General features: G+C 43.5%; 1 protein-coding gene across 1 annotated transcript in view; it reads right to left on the bottom strand.

The window, feature by feature from the left end:
- LOC126100644 (uncharacterized) overlaps positions 1 to 21,939 on the bottom strand; it is a 290,010-nt gene that overhangs the window by 55,237 nt on the left and 212,834 nt on the right. The window contains exon 8 of the mRNA XM_049911273.1: positions 9,110 to 9,690. Coding sequence (XP_049767230.1) covers positions 9,110 to 9,690 — 581 coding nt within the window. The remainder of the gene's footprint in view (positions 1 to 9,109; positions 9,691 to 21,939) is intronic.

The following is a 21,939-nucleotide window of genomic DNA, read 5'->3' as shown; positions in this document are numbered from 1 at the left end:
ATCCTGCAGAGCTGGCCATAAATCCGTGAGAATACAAGGAGGTGGGGGTCTCTTCTGAACAGCGCATTGCAAGGCATCCCAGGTACGCTCAATAATGTTCATTTCTGAGGAGTTTTGTGGCCAGCGGAATTGTTTAAAGTCAAAAGAGTGTTTCTGGAGCCACTATAGCAATATGGACGTGTGGGGTATTGCATTGTCCCACTGTAACTGCCCAAGTCCGTCGGAATGCGCAATGGACATGAATGGATGCAAGTGGTCAGAAAGGATACTTACGTACGTATCACATGTCAGAGTCGTACCTAGACGTATCAGGGGTCCCATACCACTCCAACTTCACACGCCCCGCGCAATTACAGAGCCACCGCCAGCTTGAACAGTCACCTACTGACAAGCAGGGTCCATGGATTCAAGAGGTTGTCTCCATACCAGTACACGTCCATCCGCTTGATACAATTTGAAACGAGAGTCGCCTGACTAGGCAAAAGCCTTCCTGTCATCAAGAGTCCAATGTCGGTGTCGACGGGCCCAAGCGAGGCATAAAGCTTTGTGTCATGCAGTCATTAAGGGTACACGGTTGGGCCTTCGGCTCCGAAAGCATATATCGATGATCTTTGGTTGACTGTTCGCACGCTGACACTTGTTGATGGCCCAAAATTGAAATCTGCCGTAATTTGAGGAAGGGTTGCACTTTTGTCACGTTGAACGATGCTCTTCAATCGCCGTTGGTCCCGTTCTTGCAGGATCTTTTGCCGGCCACGGCGATGTCGGAGACTTGATGTTTTACCCGATTGCTGATATTCACGGTACACTCGTGAAATGGTCGTGTGTCAAAATCCCCACTTCATCGCTGCCTCGGAGAAACTGTGTCCCATCGCTCTTGCACCGACTATAACATCACGTTCAAACTCACTTAAATCTTGATGAGCTGCCATTGTAGCAGCGGCAACCAATCTAACAACTGCGCAAGACACTTATTGTCTTACAAAGGCGTTGCCGACCGCATCGCCGTATTCTGCCTGTTTACATGTCTGTATATGAATACGCATGTCTATACCAGTTTCTTTGGCTCTTCAGTGTATATCTGTACCAACTTCACAGCTCAGTAGGAGGATATCTGGCCCTATCACGGCTTCTACTACAAAATACTGGCACTGCATACTAATCGACAACATTGCCTAATCTAACACACAACAGCCGGCCGGAGTGGCCGAGCGGTTCTAGGCGCTAAAGTCTGTAACCGCGTGACCGATACGGTCGCAGGTTCGAATCCTACCTGGGGCATGGATGTGTGATGCCCTTACGTTGGTTAGGTTTAAGTAGTTCTAAGTTCTACGGGACTGATGACCTCAGAAGTTAAGTCCCATAGTGCTCAGAGCCATTTGAACCAATACACAACATCATTGTACATTTACTACAAAATAAACTGCGTGAATAACATAGTATTCACCACTGTTATCATTATATCATTACCACAAGTAATACGCGTGGTAGCAAACATACTAGCAGCCAGTTTATCTCATCTTCATCTGTCTATATGATTATTCCGCAATTCACAATTAAGTGGTTGCCAGGGGGTTCATCGAACCATCTTCAAACTATTTCTCTACAGATCCACTCTCGAATATTTCTTGGGAAAAACGGACTCTTCCATCTTTTTGTGCGAGCTTTGATTTCTGTTATTTTGTTATGATGATCACTTCTTCCTATGTAGGTGGCCACCAACGAAGTATTTTCGCGCTAGGAGGAGAAAGTTGCTGACTGAAATTTCATGAGGAGATCTTGTCACAACGAAGACACCTTTGTTTCAATGATTGCAAGCCAATTCGCGTATCATATCCGTGGCATTCTTTCCACTATTTCAAAATAATGCAAAACGACCTGCCCTTCTTTAAACGGATACCACACGCGGAACAATAGTCCAGAAAAGGACGGACAAATGTAGTGTAGGCAGTCTCTTTAATAGATCTTTTGCAATTTGTAAAAAACTGTTCTGCTGATGTTATCCCTAAGTATTTAATTGATTTCACAGACTTTATATTTGTGTGATTTATCGTGTTACCGAAATTTAGTACATTCCCCTTTAGTACTCACGTGGAAGACTTCACAGTTTTTATTACTTAGACACAACTGCCACTTTTCGCACCGTGCAGATATTTTGTGTAAATAATTTTGCAATTGATTCTAATCAGGTGATGACTTTACAAGAAATGATAGCATTATCTGCAAAAATGTATGAGAACTGCTCAGATTTTATGTCGTTTGTGTAGATCAGGAGCAGTAAAGGGCATATATCACTTCCTTGGCGGACACATTCAGCTGCCGTTAGATTGGTTCTGCCATTAGTCAGCATAAAACTTTCTGTACTTGCCGTTTGTTGTATATTTGTAAATGGCCTTGCGGATAACGTCGGCGGATCGATGAAGCTGTTTGTGGTTGAAGCTATTGTGTTTAAGTAGTTGCAAGACTAGAACAATGTAGTGAAATCCAGGAAGACACGAAATAGTTTGACGCATCTTGCGATTGTTGGCGGTTGACCGTAAACAAAAGTAACTTACTGCACATAAATAAGGGGACAGACTCTTTATTGAAACTTCCTGGCAGATTAAAACTGTGTGCCGGACCGAGACTCGAACTCGGGACCTTCGCCTTTCGCGGGCATGTGCTCTAACGTCTGAGCTACCCAAGCACGACTCACGCCCCGTTCTCACAGCTTTATTTCCGCCAGTACCTCGTCTCCTACCTTCCAAACTACAGAAGCTCTCCTGCGAACCTTGCAGAACTAGCACTTCTGAAAGAAAGAATATTGCGGAGACATGGCTTAGACACAGCCTGGGGGATGGTAGGAGACGAGGTACTGTTAGAAGTAAGTCTGTGAGGACGGGGCGTGAGTCGTGCTTGGGTAGCTCAGACGGTAGAGCACTTGCCCGCGAAAGGCAAAGATCCCGAGTTCGAGTTGCTGTAAGTAAGGCTGTGAGGACGGGGCGTGAGTCGTGCTTGGGTAGCTCAGACGGTAGAGCACTTGCCCGCGAAAGGCAAAGGTCCCGAGTTCGAGTCTCGGTGCGGCACACAGTTTTAATCTGCCAGGAAGTTTCATATCAGCGTACACTCCGCTGCAGAGTGAAAATCTCATTCCAGACTCTTTATTGTTTGTTTACCGTCAAGGGAACTAGTGACACCTATCAAATTTCTGGAAGTATGACAAGAGAGTAGTTTAAAGTGGAATAATCACATAAAATAAATCGCAGGAAAGGCAGAAGCCAGACGTTCACTGGAAGAATCCTCAAGAATGTAACATAAAGGAGGCAGCTTACAAAACACTTGTTCGACCAATACTTGAACATTTCTCGTCAGTCTGGGGTCTGTACCAGAAAGCATTGGTAGACGAAATAGAGAAGATTGGAAGAAGAGTAGCCTGTTTTATCACAGGTTCAGTCAATAAGAGCGAATGCATAAAGAAGATGCTCACCCAGCTATAGTGACAGGCTTTACAAGAGAGACATTGTGCACCACGATGTGCTTTACTGTTACAATTTTGGTAGTGTATTATTCTAGAAGAGTCAGCCAATATGCAGAAGTATTATGATAAAGAGAGTTCTGGCACATTTTGTTTGTGCATGTTGCATACATTCAGGGCCAAGCATACATTCAGGGGCATGGAGAGGAGGGTGGCGTTTCTAAGAAGGATGGATTATCACCAGGGGGTCATAACTCAATCAGCAGAACAATAGGTCAAGGTGAGGGGACAGGAAACAATTTGCCTCTCAATGTATGCTTCCCCTTGAATGTATGCTACATGCACAAACAAATTGTGCCAGAAATCTCTGACAATACTTACAGAGTGTCACAGTATGAATGGTCAATATTCAGGGATATGACAGGGACGATCACTTGAAGCAAGAAGGTCTAGTAAACATGGGCTCTAAAATGCATGCCTTAAAATCTATGAGGACTTGCTCGGTATGAGAGATGTGTTTCATAGTATCAAAGATGAACAAGAACTCATAACTCTCTAGGTATGTACTTTAGAGCTCATGTTCATAGGATTTCTTTTTCTTGTTTTGGTCTGTACTACCACCTCTCAAAATGTTTGACGCAAAGAGTTTGCAGCAGAAGAGATTTTTCTCGCAACATGGAATGTCAAGAAGTGCTCATAGCTCTTAAAATATGTTTATTGTATTTCATTTTTACTATATATATATATATATATATATATATATATATATATATATATATATATATAGGGTGTCCCAGCTATCTTGTCCATCCAAAATATCTCTGGAACAATAACAGCTATTGGAAAACGACTTTCACCGGTATCAATGTAGGGCTGGGGCCCATGAATGTACTTATTTGGAAACATTCTAAAACGAAAGCACATATGTTATTTAACACAAACTTATGTTTCTTTAAATGGACCTCCTATATTTTTTCTTCAGCAATCCATAGCATGACCAAGCACATACACAGTGGCGTTGATTGCATCGCAATATTCCCATTACATCTCGAGATATTAAGACGCGAAGTTGACGCTTGAAACACCCGACATGCGCTGCTAGCGCACGTCCTGAGGCTCAGGCGTGTACCCCATGCTGCCCGTAATCGCGATGTGATTGACACGCGTAATCACACCTCCATACTTATCAAGAGGTCTGAAACGAATAATACGATCTGCTGCCATCCTGCATTAACGTCGTACATTCCAGCAGGTATTTATCCCATAGGCTAGGGGTGATGCGGTTCTGTAACATATCTGTGTACCGCAACGTTAGTCACAAAGTTAACTTCGCTTATCGTTAATCCGTTACTAAAAAGGTAATGCCGTTCAACGTTATAACTTTACTTTACTGTAGATCTAGCGCAAGTGACAGTTCATTATTCACTCGTAATAGTAAAAGTCATGTTGATAGTTTTAGTGAAACGAGCAAGTGGACTAAAAGTTTTACCGTTGTTTCGGACCTCTTGATAAGTACGGAGGTGTGATTACACATGTCAATGACATCGCGATTACGGGCAGCATGGGGTTCACGCCTGAGCCTCAGGACGTGCGCTAGCAGCGCATGTCGGGTGTTTCAAGCGTCAACTTCGCGTCTCAATATCTCGGGATGTAATGAGAATATTGCGATGCAATCAACACCATTGTGTATGTGCTTTGTCATGCTATGGATTGCTGAAGAAAAAATATAGGAGGTCCATTTAAAAAAACATAAGTTTGTGTTAAATAACACATATGCTTTCGTTTTAGAATGTTTACAAATATGTACATTCAATGGCCCCAGCCCTACATTGATACCGGTGAAAGGCGTTTTCCAATAGCTTTTACTGTTCCAGAGATATTTTGGGTGGACAAGATAGCTGGGACACCCTGTATATATATATATATATATATATATATATATATATATATATATATATATGTGTGTGTGTATTGCTTCAGAAGATCGTTCTTGTCATGTCCCTGAGTATTGACCAGTTCTCCTGGGATATCCTGTATTGTTTTCTCTTATGCACATCTGATGAAAGGCTATGAAGATAAAATTAGACAGTTTTTACCATACTCAGAGGCTTACCAATAATCACTCTTCCTGCAGATCACTCACGACTTGAATGGGAATGATGGGGAAATGGCACTGGTACGCAAGGCCCCCATAAGGTGGCTTCCAGAGAATGGATTTAGATAATTATAAAGTGGAATTCGAGTATTTAATTTAACTGCCTCGTGAAATCTTCATGAGCTCCCTTAGATATTGTTTCTACTATACTATTCTGTATGGGCTATTTATATTTTTCTGTTTCACTTATAAATCTACTGACCATTTTATGTCTTTCCTCACAGAACAGCTGCACATATGTGGGGCACTCGAATATTATGTAAAGTGGCGTTTCTCGATGAATGGAAAATTCACAATGTCGATAACAGCTTCTCCATATCCTGCACAAATGTGGTGGCCAGGGACCATGGTCGGCAAGGAAGTGTACTGTTCTGTATGTTGGATGAAAAAATTGTAATTTTGTTGACTTTAGTACATTTTTACTAGTGGATATTCTGAGACATATTTATGATATTTCTCTGTGCCTCTACCATTAATTTAATGAGTACTGTGCACTGGTTAACTAATAGTATATTATTGTCGAACAAACCCTAATTCTAGGGCTATATTTTATTTTTGACGCATGGATCTATGCCGACAATTGTAAAAATGGCGATGGTACATTAGTCCTTACTAAGGTAAAATTGCTACCTTCTGAAGAACACAAATTTATATTTGTCGAAGCCTAGGGAAAGAATTTCTTTACCCATTGTAATTTTATTGTCGAATTTCCTTTTGTAACCAACATTATGCACCTTGTTGAAGAATTAACAAGTCCATTGGGCATAGCCCCAATGTAACTAGTACTGGTTGTACTGGAGGAGTCCAAAATATACCAGTGCTTCTGCAAATGATTGGACTCTGAGAGGTTTCACAAACTTAAGTCTGTGGAGCTGTATGCTTGTGTCATAATGCATGTAAACTGTTATGCTGAAGTTTTGTAGTAGCAAGTGGCTACGTCATGTCATGTCATGATAATGGTCAGTGAGCTTCCAGAAGCCCAGCTGCTGCCACTCTCTTGCAGCAGTCATAGAGTTAATAGCGCTCAGTATTAAAATTATGATATAGAAAGCACCTTCTTTGATGGTAAGACTGAAATGAATAGCTGACGTCATCTTGGCGCAGGAACAAATGGTTTTAGTGCGTCAGATAATGAGAATATAAGAGAACATAACAAGGAAACTAACATTATATCTGTAGATTGTGAAAAAGCCTTTGATAGATTAATTATATGTTGTGGAATATGACTGAAAGACGCTATCACAAACATTTAATACAAGTGATAAACAGTTTTTATGTAAATAACGAAATTTTAATTAACACAGGGAGGAAAGAACAGGGCCAATAATTTTTAACAGAGGACTATAACAGGGTTGTAGCCTCACATCCAATTTATTTATTACTAGCCTTTCCCCCGCAGCTTCACCCGTCTACGCATTGGAAACATATATTGAACAAGCCTCCTCCTCTTTCACTTTTTGTTCACCTCTTCGTCTTCTGTCTGCCCAGCTCATCCTCCCACCTCTGTCTATCTCCTCTTTCATCTCCTTCTCCCCTTTTCTTTGACCATTTCCCCCCTCTCTCACAATACCTCCCTCCCCCTCCCTCTGACCATATCCTCCTACTCATCTCTCTTTCCATGTCCATCTACCCTCTTCCTTTTATACCTGCCCACTACCGCTCTACACCCTCCACTTGGCTCATACATCTCTCCCTCCTCCCCCCTCTGTTCAATTCCTCGTACCCATTGCTCTGTCCATCCTCTCCTCTATCCATCCCAACCTGCACCAGCCTATATGTTGCAACTCAGAACATGCCCCTGGCATGTAGGCTGCCCTGGAAAGTAATTTGATTTGGCAGGCCAATACTGTCTGCACACAACATTCCTGTTGTGTAGGTCAGCTTATACACCAGGGGCTGAAAAAGAAACACGTTTTTGCCTGTACTTCCCCTCCTATTGGTGCTGGGAGGTTGACAAAAATGTGAGTCAATGGAAATAACAGATTAACCCAAAACATACATTTAAATACTGTACTCTTTGCTGATGGCCAAGTAATTTTACTAAAGACAGAGAATGATTTACAGTTTTCTCTGCATGACTTTGACGAAATGCCCGCATCTCGTGGTCGTGCGGTAGCGTTCTCGCTTCCCATGCCCGGGTTCCCGGGTTCGATTCCCGGCGGGGTCAGGGATTTTCTCTGCCTCGTGATGGCTGGGTGTTGTGTGCTGTCCTTAGGTTAGTTAGGTTTAAGTAGTTCTAAGTTCTATGGGACTGATGACCATAGATGTTAAGTCCCATAGTGCTCAGAGCCATTTGAACCAGTAATTTTTGAACTTGGACGAAATACACAATTTCTGTAACTTTAAAATATCAGAAAATGAAACCAAAGTTATGGCTTTTAAAGGAAAATACCCAGCACATTCTAAAATAAAGCCAAATGGAAAATCAGTTGAACAAGTATCACATTTTCAGCTATTACAATGTGATATAAGTTACTAATATGATAATGAGATCTTCAACAAGTTAAACATGTTTCAAATGATATGTGGCCCTATACACAGAACATTAGTGAATTAAACCAGTAAATTCACAAGGACAAAATTATACAATGCAATGGTAACACCTCTGTCCACATACAGAAGTGATACCTGGGCAATAACTAAGGAAGAATAAATAGAAGGAAGCAGTAAGCTGAAATGAAATTTTTAAACAAAGTAAAAGGATGTACTGTGAGAGATCAAACAAAGAATTCTGAAATAAGAAAAGAACTAAATATATTCTGTATGCATGCAAAAATATAAAGCGGTGTAGCAAAATGGAGAAAAAATATTGAAAGAATGGGGGCAGACAGAATACTCAGATATGGAACAGATACAGACATAATGGAAAAACAGGTACAGGAAAACCAAGGAAAAGGTGGAGTTTGTGAAGACTGAACAAGCTATAAAGCTACTTCATTTTATCCATATTTTGCAGCTGTACACGTGACTGAATTTGTACTGGAGGTATGAATTTAAAAACTCCTTCAGTCACAAATTTTTACCTTTCAATAAGTACACCATTTGCAACAACATCTGTGAAGTGTTTACAAAAATATGTACACAGATGTGTCTCTTGAGTGAAGCAATATGCGTGAACAAGTGGAAGAAACCAATATATTATGATGTTAAAAAGTTAAAAACGTTTTTCTTGGAGTAAGTGATAAGTTTACACTATTCATGTTTTCAACTGTTTCGCACATATTTTCCGCATTTGACATACAAAATTCTTAACCTAACATCAAACCTTTTCATGTCAGGAACGTGCATTTCACCTCATTCAAGAGCAAAAATAAATCATGTCTTTAGACAGCTTACACCTGAGGGTGGATCCACAGGGTTTGAAATGCATATAGTACTTGATAAAACACAAAAATTTGTGACTGAATGCGTTTTTTAATTCATTCTTCCAGGCTACAAAGCTACTCCTTGAAGTGAAGAAGAAGAAGAAGAAGAAGAAGAAGAAGAAAAACAGTACTCACCTGTGACAGCTTTTTCGGTGGACTGACGTGCATACCCCCAACTTCGACCATGGCCGGTACTAGCGGTCTCGGGTAGAACAAACTAAAGTGGCTGTTGGTGAGCAACATGGAAGTCTTCCTATCCAGTTCGGACAGACTCGTCTTCTTCAGGTCGAACAAGTATTTCTCTATCAGTGCTTCCTGCATGGGAATCATGTACATCTCGCGAACCAACTTGCAGTACAGTCCATACACGGTGTTATGCAGTCTCTGGAAGAAACTCATGCGATCGGTGTAAGTAAGAAACGTATCAGGCACATAAGAGTAAGAGCTTGGATTCCCGACAATGTCGCCTTGCCAGGAACTCGGTGAAAACGTGGCGAATCGTATGACGGGAATACTGAATTTGTATGCCAACACCAGGAGGCAATCGCAGACGAATTCTTCCATGATCATTACGTCGAACTTTTCACCAGAGTTGAGCAGCCGCTTAAAGTTTTCATCTTGAAAGTAGGCCTCACATGAGTCTATTCCGTAGTTGGCCAGTATGAGGAACTTACGAAAATTGTTTATCTTGCCGAAATCAAATAAGCCTGATGTGTCTGAAAATAAAGCAGAAAAAAAATATATCCCTCATCCCTGTTGCTTGTATCTGTAGATGATCATATATTGTACAGCTATTAACTTGAAAAATAAATACAAGAAGATTTAACTTTTTAAATCAGTTACACATTTTTTTTGCATAGATTGGTTGCGAGTAGACACTCAATGATGGAGGATATGTCATAAAACAAAAATAATGATACATATTAAAAGAAAGATACGTTAATGTCTTGACACAGGTGCTAAATGAAACAATCCTCGTCGATATAGATTAAGTCAAAACATCTTAAACCTATTTTCGTTTACGATCTTGCAGCCATGCATCATCAAACAGAAAATCGCTTTACAACACTTATTTATGTTGATCACATTACTGCTCTGAAGATGTTCAGAAATCAGATTTAACATCACACGTTAATTGATATATATATATATATATATATATATATATATATATATATATATATATATATATATATATATATATATACACATCAGTCGGTTGTACTAAGAAATTCGTCATTGTAGTAGAAGGAGCTGCCTACCAATAAAACCTTTAGGCTCCTCTCACAGTGAACATTACTAATATTTAAACATTTTATGGTTGATGGCAAGTTGTTGAAAATGTTTCTTCGTGAAATATGAATACCTTTCTGTACGAAAGTAAGTAGTTTTAAATATTCACGGAGATTGTTTTTATTTCTAGTATTGATTTCATGAACTGAGCTGTCGATTAGAAAAAGATGTTACTTATGATAAATTTCATTAAGGGATAAACATATAGGGAAGCAGCAGTCAGCATTCCAAGTTCCAACACCACTAATAATGCGTATTACGCGCTGTTGTACTAGTAATTTTACCTTGAAGAGATTAGCTACCGCAAAAAGTGATCCCGTAAGACATTGGGCAATGAAAGTAAGCAAAATCTGAACTGTGTACAGCTCTATTTGTAAGACTTTTTGATGTAGTAGGAAGTAGTTTACGTCTGCTGTTAAGTCAACACGATCTTAGATACTGTCGAAGCACCAATTTTCTGTCATTTATTCGGTTAGTGTCTTTCTGAAACCAAACTCCTGTTGAGCAGAATCTCTTACTCGGGTCATAGTTTTCAAAGAACCACTCAGGAACTTCCCTTAAGAGTTTTAGGGAAACCACAGAGAAGCCAAATCTTGATAGCAGGATGGTGTGAACCAAAATATCATAGTCTGCTGCTCAACTTATTTTGCACTATACATTTGTATTTGTTGCATATCACCCATGTGGCTCACAGCTTATTTTTATTTGTGAGAACGATGTAGCTCTACATCACCTGATAATGACTGTGGCCGGCCAAAAAACAACTAGTCTATGCAACTGGTGCTGTTTCATATTTACCTATTAAAGGTTGTGGCCAACTCAAATGATACGACGAATAAAAGAAGTACTAAATAAGGCACTCTGTTTCTCTTGATAATTAAATAAAACATCGCCTCTTCCTGATAAAAGCAGTAGAAACCTCCTGACAAATTTATACAATGAGCCGGACCGGAACTCGAAACCGGGACCTTTGCCCTTCACGGAAACGTGCATTATCCACGGAGCTATCCAAGCATGACCCACAACCTGCCCTCAAAACTTTACTTCCGCCAGACTTCATCTGCTGCCTTCCAAGCTTCGCAGACATGCTCCTACATAACTTACGGAACTAGAACTCCTTCCTTGCTGGAGTGCTAGTGTATAACCTACCCCATATGACGAGAGGTGGGAACATGTAACGCAGCCTCGAACATTCTCGAACATGATCATACAATGTAAGCTTTCACGGCCGATACTGTCTTCACTTAAAACTTCCGGGCTGATAGGCCGTGGTCGAAGTATAAAACTCTCTCCTGACGTTTCGTCTCCGACTGCGTGAGACATCCTCGGTCGGCAAAAGATGCACGACACCCTTTGGCTACACCGGGGGTATATAAAATTCCTTGTAGTTGTGGACAGGTTTACATCGGTACCACAAAGAGAAGTGTGAACACCCGTCTTGTCGAACATAAGAGGAATTGCCGCCTGGGTCACACGGATAAATCGGCCGTAGCGGAACATGTTTACCAGGAAGGTGATCATGAAATAAAATTCAGCGAGACAAGCGTCATATCAAAAACCTCGCATTATTATGCACGCTTGTATAGAGAGGCTATCGAGATTGATAAACATCGTAATAATTTTAACAGGAAAGACGAAGGTGTTAAACTGGATAAAATTTGGATATCAGCGTTGCACCGCAAGCGTGACGATCGATTACTTTCAATCGAGAATGTTGGCAATACCAGAGACAATCTCATAGCCGACGCCACGTGATCGACAGTGGCGCCCTCTGTACTGCCTATGTAATCAGCGCTTCCTCGAGTTCTCTTCGCAGTTCGCCGCTTTACCTCCGAGGATGTCTCCCGCAGTCGGAGACGAAACGTCAGGAGAGAGTTTTATACTTCGACCACGGCCTATCAGCCCGGAAGTTTTAAGTGAAGATTCTCGAACATGACCCTTTTTGTGGTACGAGAATTATGATGTAGGGAGACATAATTTTACATAGACTTACTGACCCCCAAATCTGAGCACCGTACACTCACAGTCGAACGTTATTGTGACACTGTACTCCTTGCCTGTGTGCGTCTTATCAAAGACGATTTCGGCCCTGGTCTCATTTTTATGGATGACAGTGGGTGATCACACCGAACTGCGCGGTTGTAGGAGCTATTGGAACGAGGAGATATTCGACGAATGGACTGGCCTGCCCGTTTCCCTGACTTAACTCCTATCGACCTCATGTGGAATACGCTGGGGATGCACGTCCCCATGCCCCAACCATCATTCAGCAGTTGTCAACCGCACTGGTGGAAGACTGGAACGCCCTACAACAAGAACGCCTTACCAATGTTCTGGCCAGCATGGAAGCACGTTGCGGAGCATACACTGCCGTCCGTGGTAATCTCATATCTTGTTAAGAACAATATCGTCCATTTTGTAATGTGCAGTGGACAATGATAACTTGCGGTGACTTCAGAGCAATTACAGTCTTTGAAAAGAAACGTAATTTGTATTCGTCTCATTGCGTATTCATTCAGTCAGCCCCTGTACTATGCTGTAGCTATTCTCTGAATGTAGGGACCAAGTTTCATCCAATGACACATTATGCAGAAGTTACTCTCGTTCGTAAATTTTGCACAAGCGTCTATTTCTGCTAACATACTTCATGTTGCCTAGAGTTTCTCATTCCCTTCTGTTCTTCAGTTGAAGTGGCCCTCAACCCAAAGGTTTATTTACTCACCGCAACGTTTTACTATTCGTAGTCCTATCGGAGGTCGTAAACCCTTTCCTTCCCTCGACATCTGAACTTTTTTTCTCAGAAGCAGTTGACTGGGTTGACCAGACACATCTGCAACATGATGCGCCCTAGCTGGCCGTTGTAGCCGAGCGGTTCTAGGTGCTTCAGTCGGGAACCGCGCTGCTGCTACGGTCGCAGGTTTAATTCTGCCTCGGGCATGGATGTGTGTGCTGTACTTAGGTTAGTTAGGTTTAAGTAGTTGTAAGTCTAGGGGACTGATGACCTCAGATGTTAAGTCCCATAGTGTTCAGAGCCATTTGAACCATTTGATACGCCCTGATACGCCATTTTATCAATGGGCTGTGTAATTTTGCTTTCGCTGTTTCAGTGGCGTGCTACGGTACTGTGGGTTGAGGATTCCAATGTCTACCATAACTGCAAAGATATGCCTCGAAACAAACAAATAATTTCATATCCTTGATTTACATACACTCCTGGAAATTGAAATAAGAACACCGTGAATTTATTGTCCCAGGAAGGGGAAACTTTATTGACACGTTCCTGGGGTCAGATGCATCACATGATCACACTGACAGAACCACAGGCACATAGACACAGGCAACAGAGCATGCACAATGTCGGCACTAGTACAGTGTATATCCACCTTTCGCAGCAATGCAGGCTGCTATTCTCCCATGGAGACGATCGTTGAGATGCTGGATGTAGTCCTGTGGAACGGCTTGCCATGCCATTTCCACCTGGCGCCTCAGTTGGACCAGCGTTCGTGCTGGACGTGCAGACCGCGTGAGACGACGCTTCATTCAGTCCCAAACATGCTCAATGGGGGACAGATCCGGAGATCTTGCTGGCCAGGGTAATTGACTTACACCTTCTAGAGCACGTTGGGTGGCACGGGATACATGCGGACGTGCATTGTCCTGTTGGAACAGCAAGTTCCCTTGCCGGTCTAGGAATGGTAGAACGATGGGTTCGATGACGGTTTGGATGTACCGTGCACTATTCAGTGTCCTCTCGACGATCACCAGTGGTGTACGGCCAATGTAGGAGATCGCTCCCCACACCATGATGCCGGGTGTTGGCCCTGTGTGCCTCGGTCGTATGCAGTCCTGATTGTGGCGCTCACCTGCACGGCGCCAAACACGCATACGACCATCATTGGCACCAAGGCAGAAGCGACTCTCATCGCTGAAGACGACACGTCTCCATTCGTCCCTCAATTCACGCCTGTCGCGACACCACTGGAGGCGGGCTGCACGATGTTGGGGCGTGAGCGGAAGACGGCCTAACGGTGTGCGGGACCGTAGCCCAGCTTCATGGAGACGGTTGCGAATGGTCCTCGCCGATACCCCAGGAGCAACAGTGTCCCTAATTTGCTGGGAAGTGGCGGTGCGGTCCCCTACGGCACTGCGTAGGATCCTACGGTCTTGGCGTGCATCCGTGCGTCGCTGCGGTCCGGTCCCAGGTCGACGGGCACGTGCACCTTCCGCCGACCACTGGCGACAACATCGATGTACTGTGGAGACCTCACGCCCCACGTGTTGAGCAATTCGGCGGTACATCCACCCGGCCTCCCGCATGCCCACTATACGCCCTCGCTCAAAGTCCGTCAACTGCACATACGGTTCACGTCCGCGCTGTCGCGGCATGCTACCAGTGTTAAAGACTGCGATGGAGTTCCGTATGCCACGGCAAACTGGCTGACACTGACGGCGGCGGTGCACAAATGCTGCGCAACTAGCGCCATTCGACGGCCAACACCGCGGTTCGTGGTGTGTCCGCTGTGCCGTGCGTGTGATCATTGCTTGTACAGCCCTCTCGCAGTGTCCGGAGCAAGTATGGTGGGTCTGACACACCGGTGTCAATGTGTTCTTTTTTCCATTTCCAGGAGTGTAGTTTCCCTGCGGTGTGTGAAATAAAGCAAGAATAAATTACCAAAGAAGCCTTGGACAGCAAAATATAGTAATGCATCATGCAGCAGGAAAAGAATTGTACAGAATCGTCAGAATATGCACAGACATCCAGTTACTTTCCTACAATAGATGAAAGATTTTAAAAAATGTAGAAAAATGTTGTTTATGCTGTACCCGAAATTAGTTGGTTTGGGTATTTTGGGGGAGGAGAGCAAACAGGGAGGTCATCGGTCTCATCGGATTAGGGAAGGATGGGAAAGGAAGTCGGCCGTGCCCTTTCAAAGGAACCACCCTGGCATTTGCCGCGAACGATTTAGGGAAATCACGGAAAACCTAATTCAGGATGGCCGGACGCGGGATTGAACCGTCGTCCTCCCGAATGCGAGTCCAGTGTGCTAACCACTGCGCCACTCCGTTCGGTCCAGAAATTAGTAATTCTGAAAGTAAAATCAGTGTAATGTGGAGTACAGTCAGAAGATAAATTGTCCAGCAAGGAAAATGATGTGGTAACTAAAGATGCTTACTGGTCTGTGAAAACAAGTTTAGACAATCTTGGAATGAATAATGAGACGAAAGTCATTGACTGATTTGAAAATAATTCATTGTCCGACACAATCGCACCAGTTTCAAACAAAATGACTGGTTTCTGCCGGCATCGTTTATCACCAGATCTAGAGGACAAATAAGTTTGAAATTAAAAGGGAAGTTACGCAGATTACGTCAAACTAAAATACTGTAAAAAAAGTAAACCAAGTGATGTCATACCATAAAACACATGCTGGGGTTCAAACACAACACTGCGGAAAACATATTGTTAATATATATACATGAGGATTCTGTATATAAAAGCTAATTTTCTTAAGGGCTACTAACTATTCATTTGCTATTGATAAATTAAAATAACATGTTTTTCAGTAATGACCTGGTGCGACATGCATGTTGCAGTAGATTATTATTTTGGTATCTTTGGTGTTTTCCTATATCCAGGACCTTGTCCGCCCAGGTAGCTGAGTGGTCAGCGAGACGGATTGCCGTCCTACGGGCCCGGGTTCGATTCCCTGCAGGGTCGGAGATTTTCTCCGCTCAGAGACTGGGTCTTCATCATTATTTCATCCCCATCCGGCGCGCAGGTCGCCCAAGGTGGCGTCTTATGTACTAACAAGGGAATGGTCAGACTTGTCATGCCGAAACATGTATTGCTTTTTTTAGCACTGTTATTTAACTGTGCAAAAGGTCAGTGTGCAAAATTGTAGCTGCTGACATGAACTGGAAGTCACCTAAAAAAAAATCACGAACATGACTGTGTTTTCTGCTTGGCGCTTGCAGTGACGGCTGGTCACCCCTGGAAATGGCGAGTCGCGAGCGTTGTGCGCGTGGTCGGGAAGTGCGGCCGTCTTATCGCGGCGTTCACTAAAGAGGAATATCGCTGCACGGTTTTGGTGGAAAGGGGAAACGAATATTCGTTTCTGTGGCATGCACATCCTTTTAATTTCTGGTACGTATTTCGACACATACCGTCCGGAAACTGGTTAGATATGTGAAAGTGTTCTGTACATGTTCATCTATACTCCGCAAGCCACTTTACGGTGAACATTCACAGGTGATGGCGAACCCTGTAAATGTTTTGTTGCTTGCCATGGAGATATACCACAGACGCCAAATGAAGCAATCAACAGAAAACACGCGGAAGACTATGTGTTGTGCGACATGATTGTTAAACTTCTAGACGAGCATGTAAATGGCGCAGACATATGGCTAGAAACATCAATTATCTCCGAAAGTAACACCAGCAACTACAATTACCTTATCAGACAAAGAAAAAGCGGTGACATGTTGGTTGAACAAAAGTGGTAAGAAACGCCTACGTGTCAGTACTGTTCAAAATAAGTATCGCTTTGTCCGTTCTGAACGTGAATTGTATAGATGGAAAAAGGAAGTCGCTGGACGACGTAAGAGTCGACTGGAAATTGCTACGGAGATAAATGCGCGACTTTTTGAGCTATTTACCGATGCCAGACAACAGTCATTTAGTGTCAGCGATACAACTTTGCTTGATTGGGCGTTAGAGATTGCCAACGCGATAGGCGCTAAAGGATTTACAGCTTCTCAAAGTTGGATTAGTCGCTTCAAAAGATCACATAAAATTGTGGCAAGAAAAATAACAAAATTTGTATCGAGAAACAGGTCGGAAAATGAAATGACACAAATCGAAATGATAGAAGCTTTTCTTACGAATGCAAAAAATAAGATCGCTAGTTTTAGTGAATCGTACGTGTACAGTGCAGATCAGTCAGGTTTTCAAAAAGAAATGCGTGCGAAAAGAACACTGTCATTCAAAGGGGAAAAACATATTGAGCCGATTGCGCAGTCCACGACTGCACTCACCCATTCATACACTATAATGCCCATAATTAGTTTGGATGGTTCATTGCTGCCTAAACTACACTCCTGGAAATGGAAAAAAGAACACATTGACACCGGTGTGCCAGACCCACCATACTTGCTCCGGACACTGCGAGAGGGCTGTACAAGCAATGATCACACGCACGGCACAGCGGACACACCAGGAACCGCGGTGTTGGCCGTCGAATGGCGCTAGCTGCGCAGCATTTGTGCACCGCCGCCGTCAGTGTCAGCCAGTTTGCCGTGGCATACGGAGCCCCATCGCAGTCTTTAACACTGGTAGCATGGCGCGACAGCGTGGACGTGAACCGTATGTGCAGTTGACGGACTTTGAGCGAGGGCGTACAGTGGGCATGCGGGAGGCCGGGTGGACGTACCGCCGAATTGCTCAACACGTGGGGCGTGAGGTCTCCACAGTACATCGATGTTGTCGCCAGTGGTCGGCGGAAGGTGCACGTGCCCGTCGACCTGGGACCGGACCGCAGCGACGCACGGATGCACGCCAAGACCGTAGGATCCTACGCAGTGCCGTAGGGGACCGCACCGCCACTTCCCAGCAAATTAGGGACACTGTTGCTCCTGGGGTATCGGCGAGGATCATTCGCAACCGTCTCCATGAAGCTGGGCTACGGTCCCGCACACCGTTAGGCCGTCTTCCGCTCACGCCCCAACATCGTGCAGCCCGCCTCCAGTGGTGTCGCGACAGGCGTGAACGGAGGGACGAATGGAGACGTGTCGTCTTCAGCGATGAGAGTCGCTTCTGCCTTGGTGCCAATGATGGTCGTATGCGTGTTTGGCGCCGTGCAGGTGAGCGCCACAATCAGGACTGCATACGACCGAGGCACACAGGGCCAACACCCGGCATCATGGTGTGGGGAGCGATCTCCTGCACTGGCCGTACACCACTGGTGATCGTCGAGGGGACACTGAATAGTGCACGGTACATCCAAACCGTCATCGAACCCATCGTTCTACCATTCCTAGACCGGCAAGGGAACTTGCTGTTCCAACAGGACAATGCACGTCCGCATGTATCCCGTGCCACCCAACGTGCTCCAGAAGGTGTAAGTCAACTACCCTGGCCAGCAAGATCTCCGGATCTGTCCCCCATTGAGCATGTTTGGGACTGGATGAAGCGTCGTCTCACGCGGTCTGCACGTTCAGCACGAACGCTGGTCCAACTGAGGCGCCAGGTGGAAATGGCATGGCAAACCGTTCCACAGGACTACATCCAGCATCTCTACGATCGTCTCCATGGGAGAATAGCAGCCTGCATTGCTGCGAAAGGTGGATATACACTGTACTAGTGCCGACATTGTGCATGCTCTGTTGCCTGTGTCTATGTGCCTGTGGTTCTGTCAGTGTGATCATGTGATGTATCTGACCCCAGGAATGTGTCAATAAAGTTTCCCCTTCCTGGGACAATGAATTCACGGTGTTCTTATTTCAATTTCCAGGAGTGTATATGTGTGTCTTCAAGAACCAACTGGACGTTTTGGACCACGTGTCAAAAGAACAATCTTCTACGCAAACAATCTTGTGTTAGACGCATCGAAGTCTTGAAAAATGGGAAATTAAAACGTTACACTTCTCATGCGTCATGCTTTTCTTCCGTTCTGCGGGAACAAATCTCTTCTCTTTCTAGATTCGTGGTCAGGTCATAAAAGGTCTGAATCATTAAAAGCTGTATTTCGAGCCCACCCTGACAAAGAAGGAGAGATACTTCAGATTCCACCCGGCACGACGAACGTAATTCAACCTTTAGACAGAGAATTTTTCCGTCAGTGGAAGGCATTTTACAGAAAACTGACAGAGAAAATTATTGTGTGCAGATCACTGCAATTTCCTGTCTATCACCGTGACAATATTCTCAAGCTGCAATCAGTAGTACATTATCAATTTTCCTCCCCATGGTTTCAGAATTTGATTAAATATGCGTGGCACTCCTCGAAATATACTGATACTATGCCTGATTCATTCCTGACACGAGCCCAGTTTTGTCTACGGACATCTAACAACGTCTGTGATTCGTAGGGCTGCCATATGTCGTCTTCGCTTGTATGTTCTTGGTGCACAAAAAATCTATGTTTTGAACATTGTATCCATATTTCGCATTTTTGCGGTGATTACAAGAAATAAAATTTGGACGTGTTCTAAACCGTATATTTATTTGTGTCTATTTCATATCTATTTGGAAAGAATGTTGTAGATAACATATCAGCCATATTTGTCAACGAATGTTTAATTATCATACGATCGCTTTCACTGGGGGAATCAGCTCTCTCACTGCTGTGGCAAGAGAGCGGCGCGTAGCTAACGCCACCTTGTCCATAGATGGCGTCGGTATAACGTAGCGAGAGGTCAGGGTTGTACAAGAGGCAGTTGTAAGCGAGGAAACCATGCAACAATAATGTCTTACTTCATAAAATTGTTTACAGACTTCCAGGTCATGTCAGCAGCTAAAATTCTGCATACAGACTTCTTGCAATGTTAACTCACAGTGGTAAAAAAAGCAACACAGGTTTCGACATGACAAGTCTGACCATTCCCTTGTAAGACCTGCACCAAGCCGGCCGGACGTGCCCCGCAAGGGACCTCCCAGCCGATGACGCCATACGCTCATTTCCTTTTTTTCAGGGTCTTGCCTCCTTGGCTTGTTTTGGTTTTGAAATCGGTGAGGGAAGGAGTGGGCACCGAGTGCTTTGACTGTGGGCAGTGAGCAGGTTTGTAGAAGCGAGCGTGTAAAGAGTGTAGAGAGTTGGCGGCCGTTGGGTGCCGCACGTGGAAACTTGCTGGCTTTCCGCACCGAGTTGCGGCTGTGTGGTGTTAGTTGGCGCTAGTTGTGCTGGATCACGGGCTGTTCTGCACGACGCGGTGGGGATTACTAACTCGACTCGAAGTGGTTTTCTGCTGTTATCAGCCGCGGACGTAAAGCTGTACTTGTGATATTGACTGAGTGTTTCCTGCACAACAGCTCGCTGGTGTTGTATTGCTACTAGCGACCGTCTTTGGCAAGTCTAACTGTTCGAAATAAATTAGGAATTAAGCTCGTTAGTTATCCGTTTTGCGTCAGACTTGTCGCTCTGGTGATCGAGTACTGGCTCAGGTCCAACTTCTCAGTGCTAATGCTAAGTCACTTTTGTAAAGTTTGAGTTCCAAGTTATTATCGGTTATCAAATCGTGATTTGTACTCTGTCTTACTTAAGGGGAATATTTTATATTATAGGCTAGCCTATTTTTAGTTGAGCAGTGATCAGAAATTTGTTTTAATCACTGAGGTGTAAGATTGTTTTTCCACACTTCTTCCAAGCAACTTTAAGTTTTAGTGCATATTTACTGCATTTCTCATTGACAGTTTTAAAATAAGTGTAAGCAAGTTGCCATTTACTTATAAACACAGTAGTTCAAAATAGTTTTCACCTTAATATTGCAGACTGGCTTACTGGTAGTAAATTATTGTATGCTATCCGTTATGTACATGCAGGTTATGGTGTGTCGCTTGATTCACGTGTACAGTGAATCATCCTTATTATCATCTGCATAGAAACTGGGATGTGCGTACGTCATAGATTTGAACTGTAATTTGGTTTGTGGCTGTTCACTCTTGGCGTTTATGTGTGAGGAATCATAGTTGGGCTGTACGTTGTCCCACACCGGCAGGTCCGTTTTGTGGGTGTGGTCTGGTGGTTGTACCAGATGATGTGGCCGTTGTATACGTGGGTTGTCCGTTGAATGAACGCTTGTGGTTGCACCGTTAAGCGCAGCTTTGTTATACTTGCCAATGTTAAAACAAGAATTGTACTACAGTTGAATGTTCAGTGTAGTTACATCAATGTACAATAATGGTGTTAATAAAATATTATAGTAAATGATGGTCAGTTAAACTATCTTGGCCAGTCCTTCTATGATTTCTGCTTCTCAGGCAGAATCATTGCTGATTCCTGGTAAGATGTAACGAAGGTAGTGTGTTTCGGTTTGCGTTTCTCTCTGGGAAAGCGGTACCATAACGGTTTCAAATAATAATTTTAAAAGAGCATACATGACTTGAATGTTCAGTGTAGTTATATCAATTGATAATAATGGTGTTAGTAAAATATCATAGTAAATGATGGTCAGTTAAACCATCTTGGCCAGTCCTTCCATGATTTCTGCTTCTCAGGCAGAACCATTGCTGATTCCTGGTGAGATGTAATGAAGGTAGCATTTTTCGGTTTGCGTTTCTCTCTAGGAAAGCGGCACCTTAACGGTTTCAAATAATAATTTAAAAAAAAAGGATACATGAGTTCTTCGGTCAATAAAATCTACGTCCATACTCTGAGAACCACTATGACCAGCATGGCAGAGGGTACTTCCAATTATACCACTTATTAGGCCTACTTCTCATTGCATTTTCATATGGAGCACAGTTTGGATATTTCCTTAAATTCCTCTGTGAGCGCAGTAATTAATTTAACCTCGTCTTCGCGCTGTTTTCGTGAGCGATTCGTAGAGTATTGTTTTGTACTATTAGATACATAATTTAAACCTGGCTCTTGAAACTTTGTAAACAGGTTTTCTCGGGGCAGTTCGTTTCTATCATAAAGCGTCTGCCAGTTCATTTTCTTCACCACGAATATCTT

The sequence above is a fragment of the Schistocerca cancellata genome, chromosome 9, assembly GCF_023864275.1.
Source record: "Schistocerca cancellata isolate TAMUIC-IGC-003103 chromosome 9, iqSchCanc2.1, whole genome shotgun sequence".
Classification (NCBI taxonomy): Eukaryota; Metazoa; Arthropoda; class Insecta; order Orthoptera; family Acrididae; genus Schistocerca; species Schistocerca cancellata.
The sequence above is the reverse complement of the archived record's forward strand: the minus strand, read 5'-3'. Positions and strand labels throughout refer to the sequence as shown.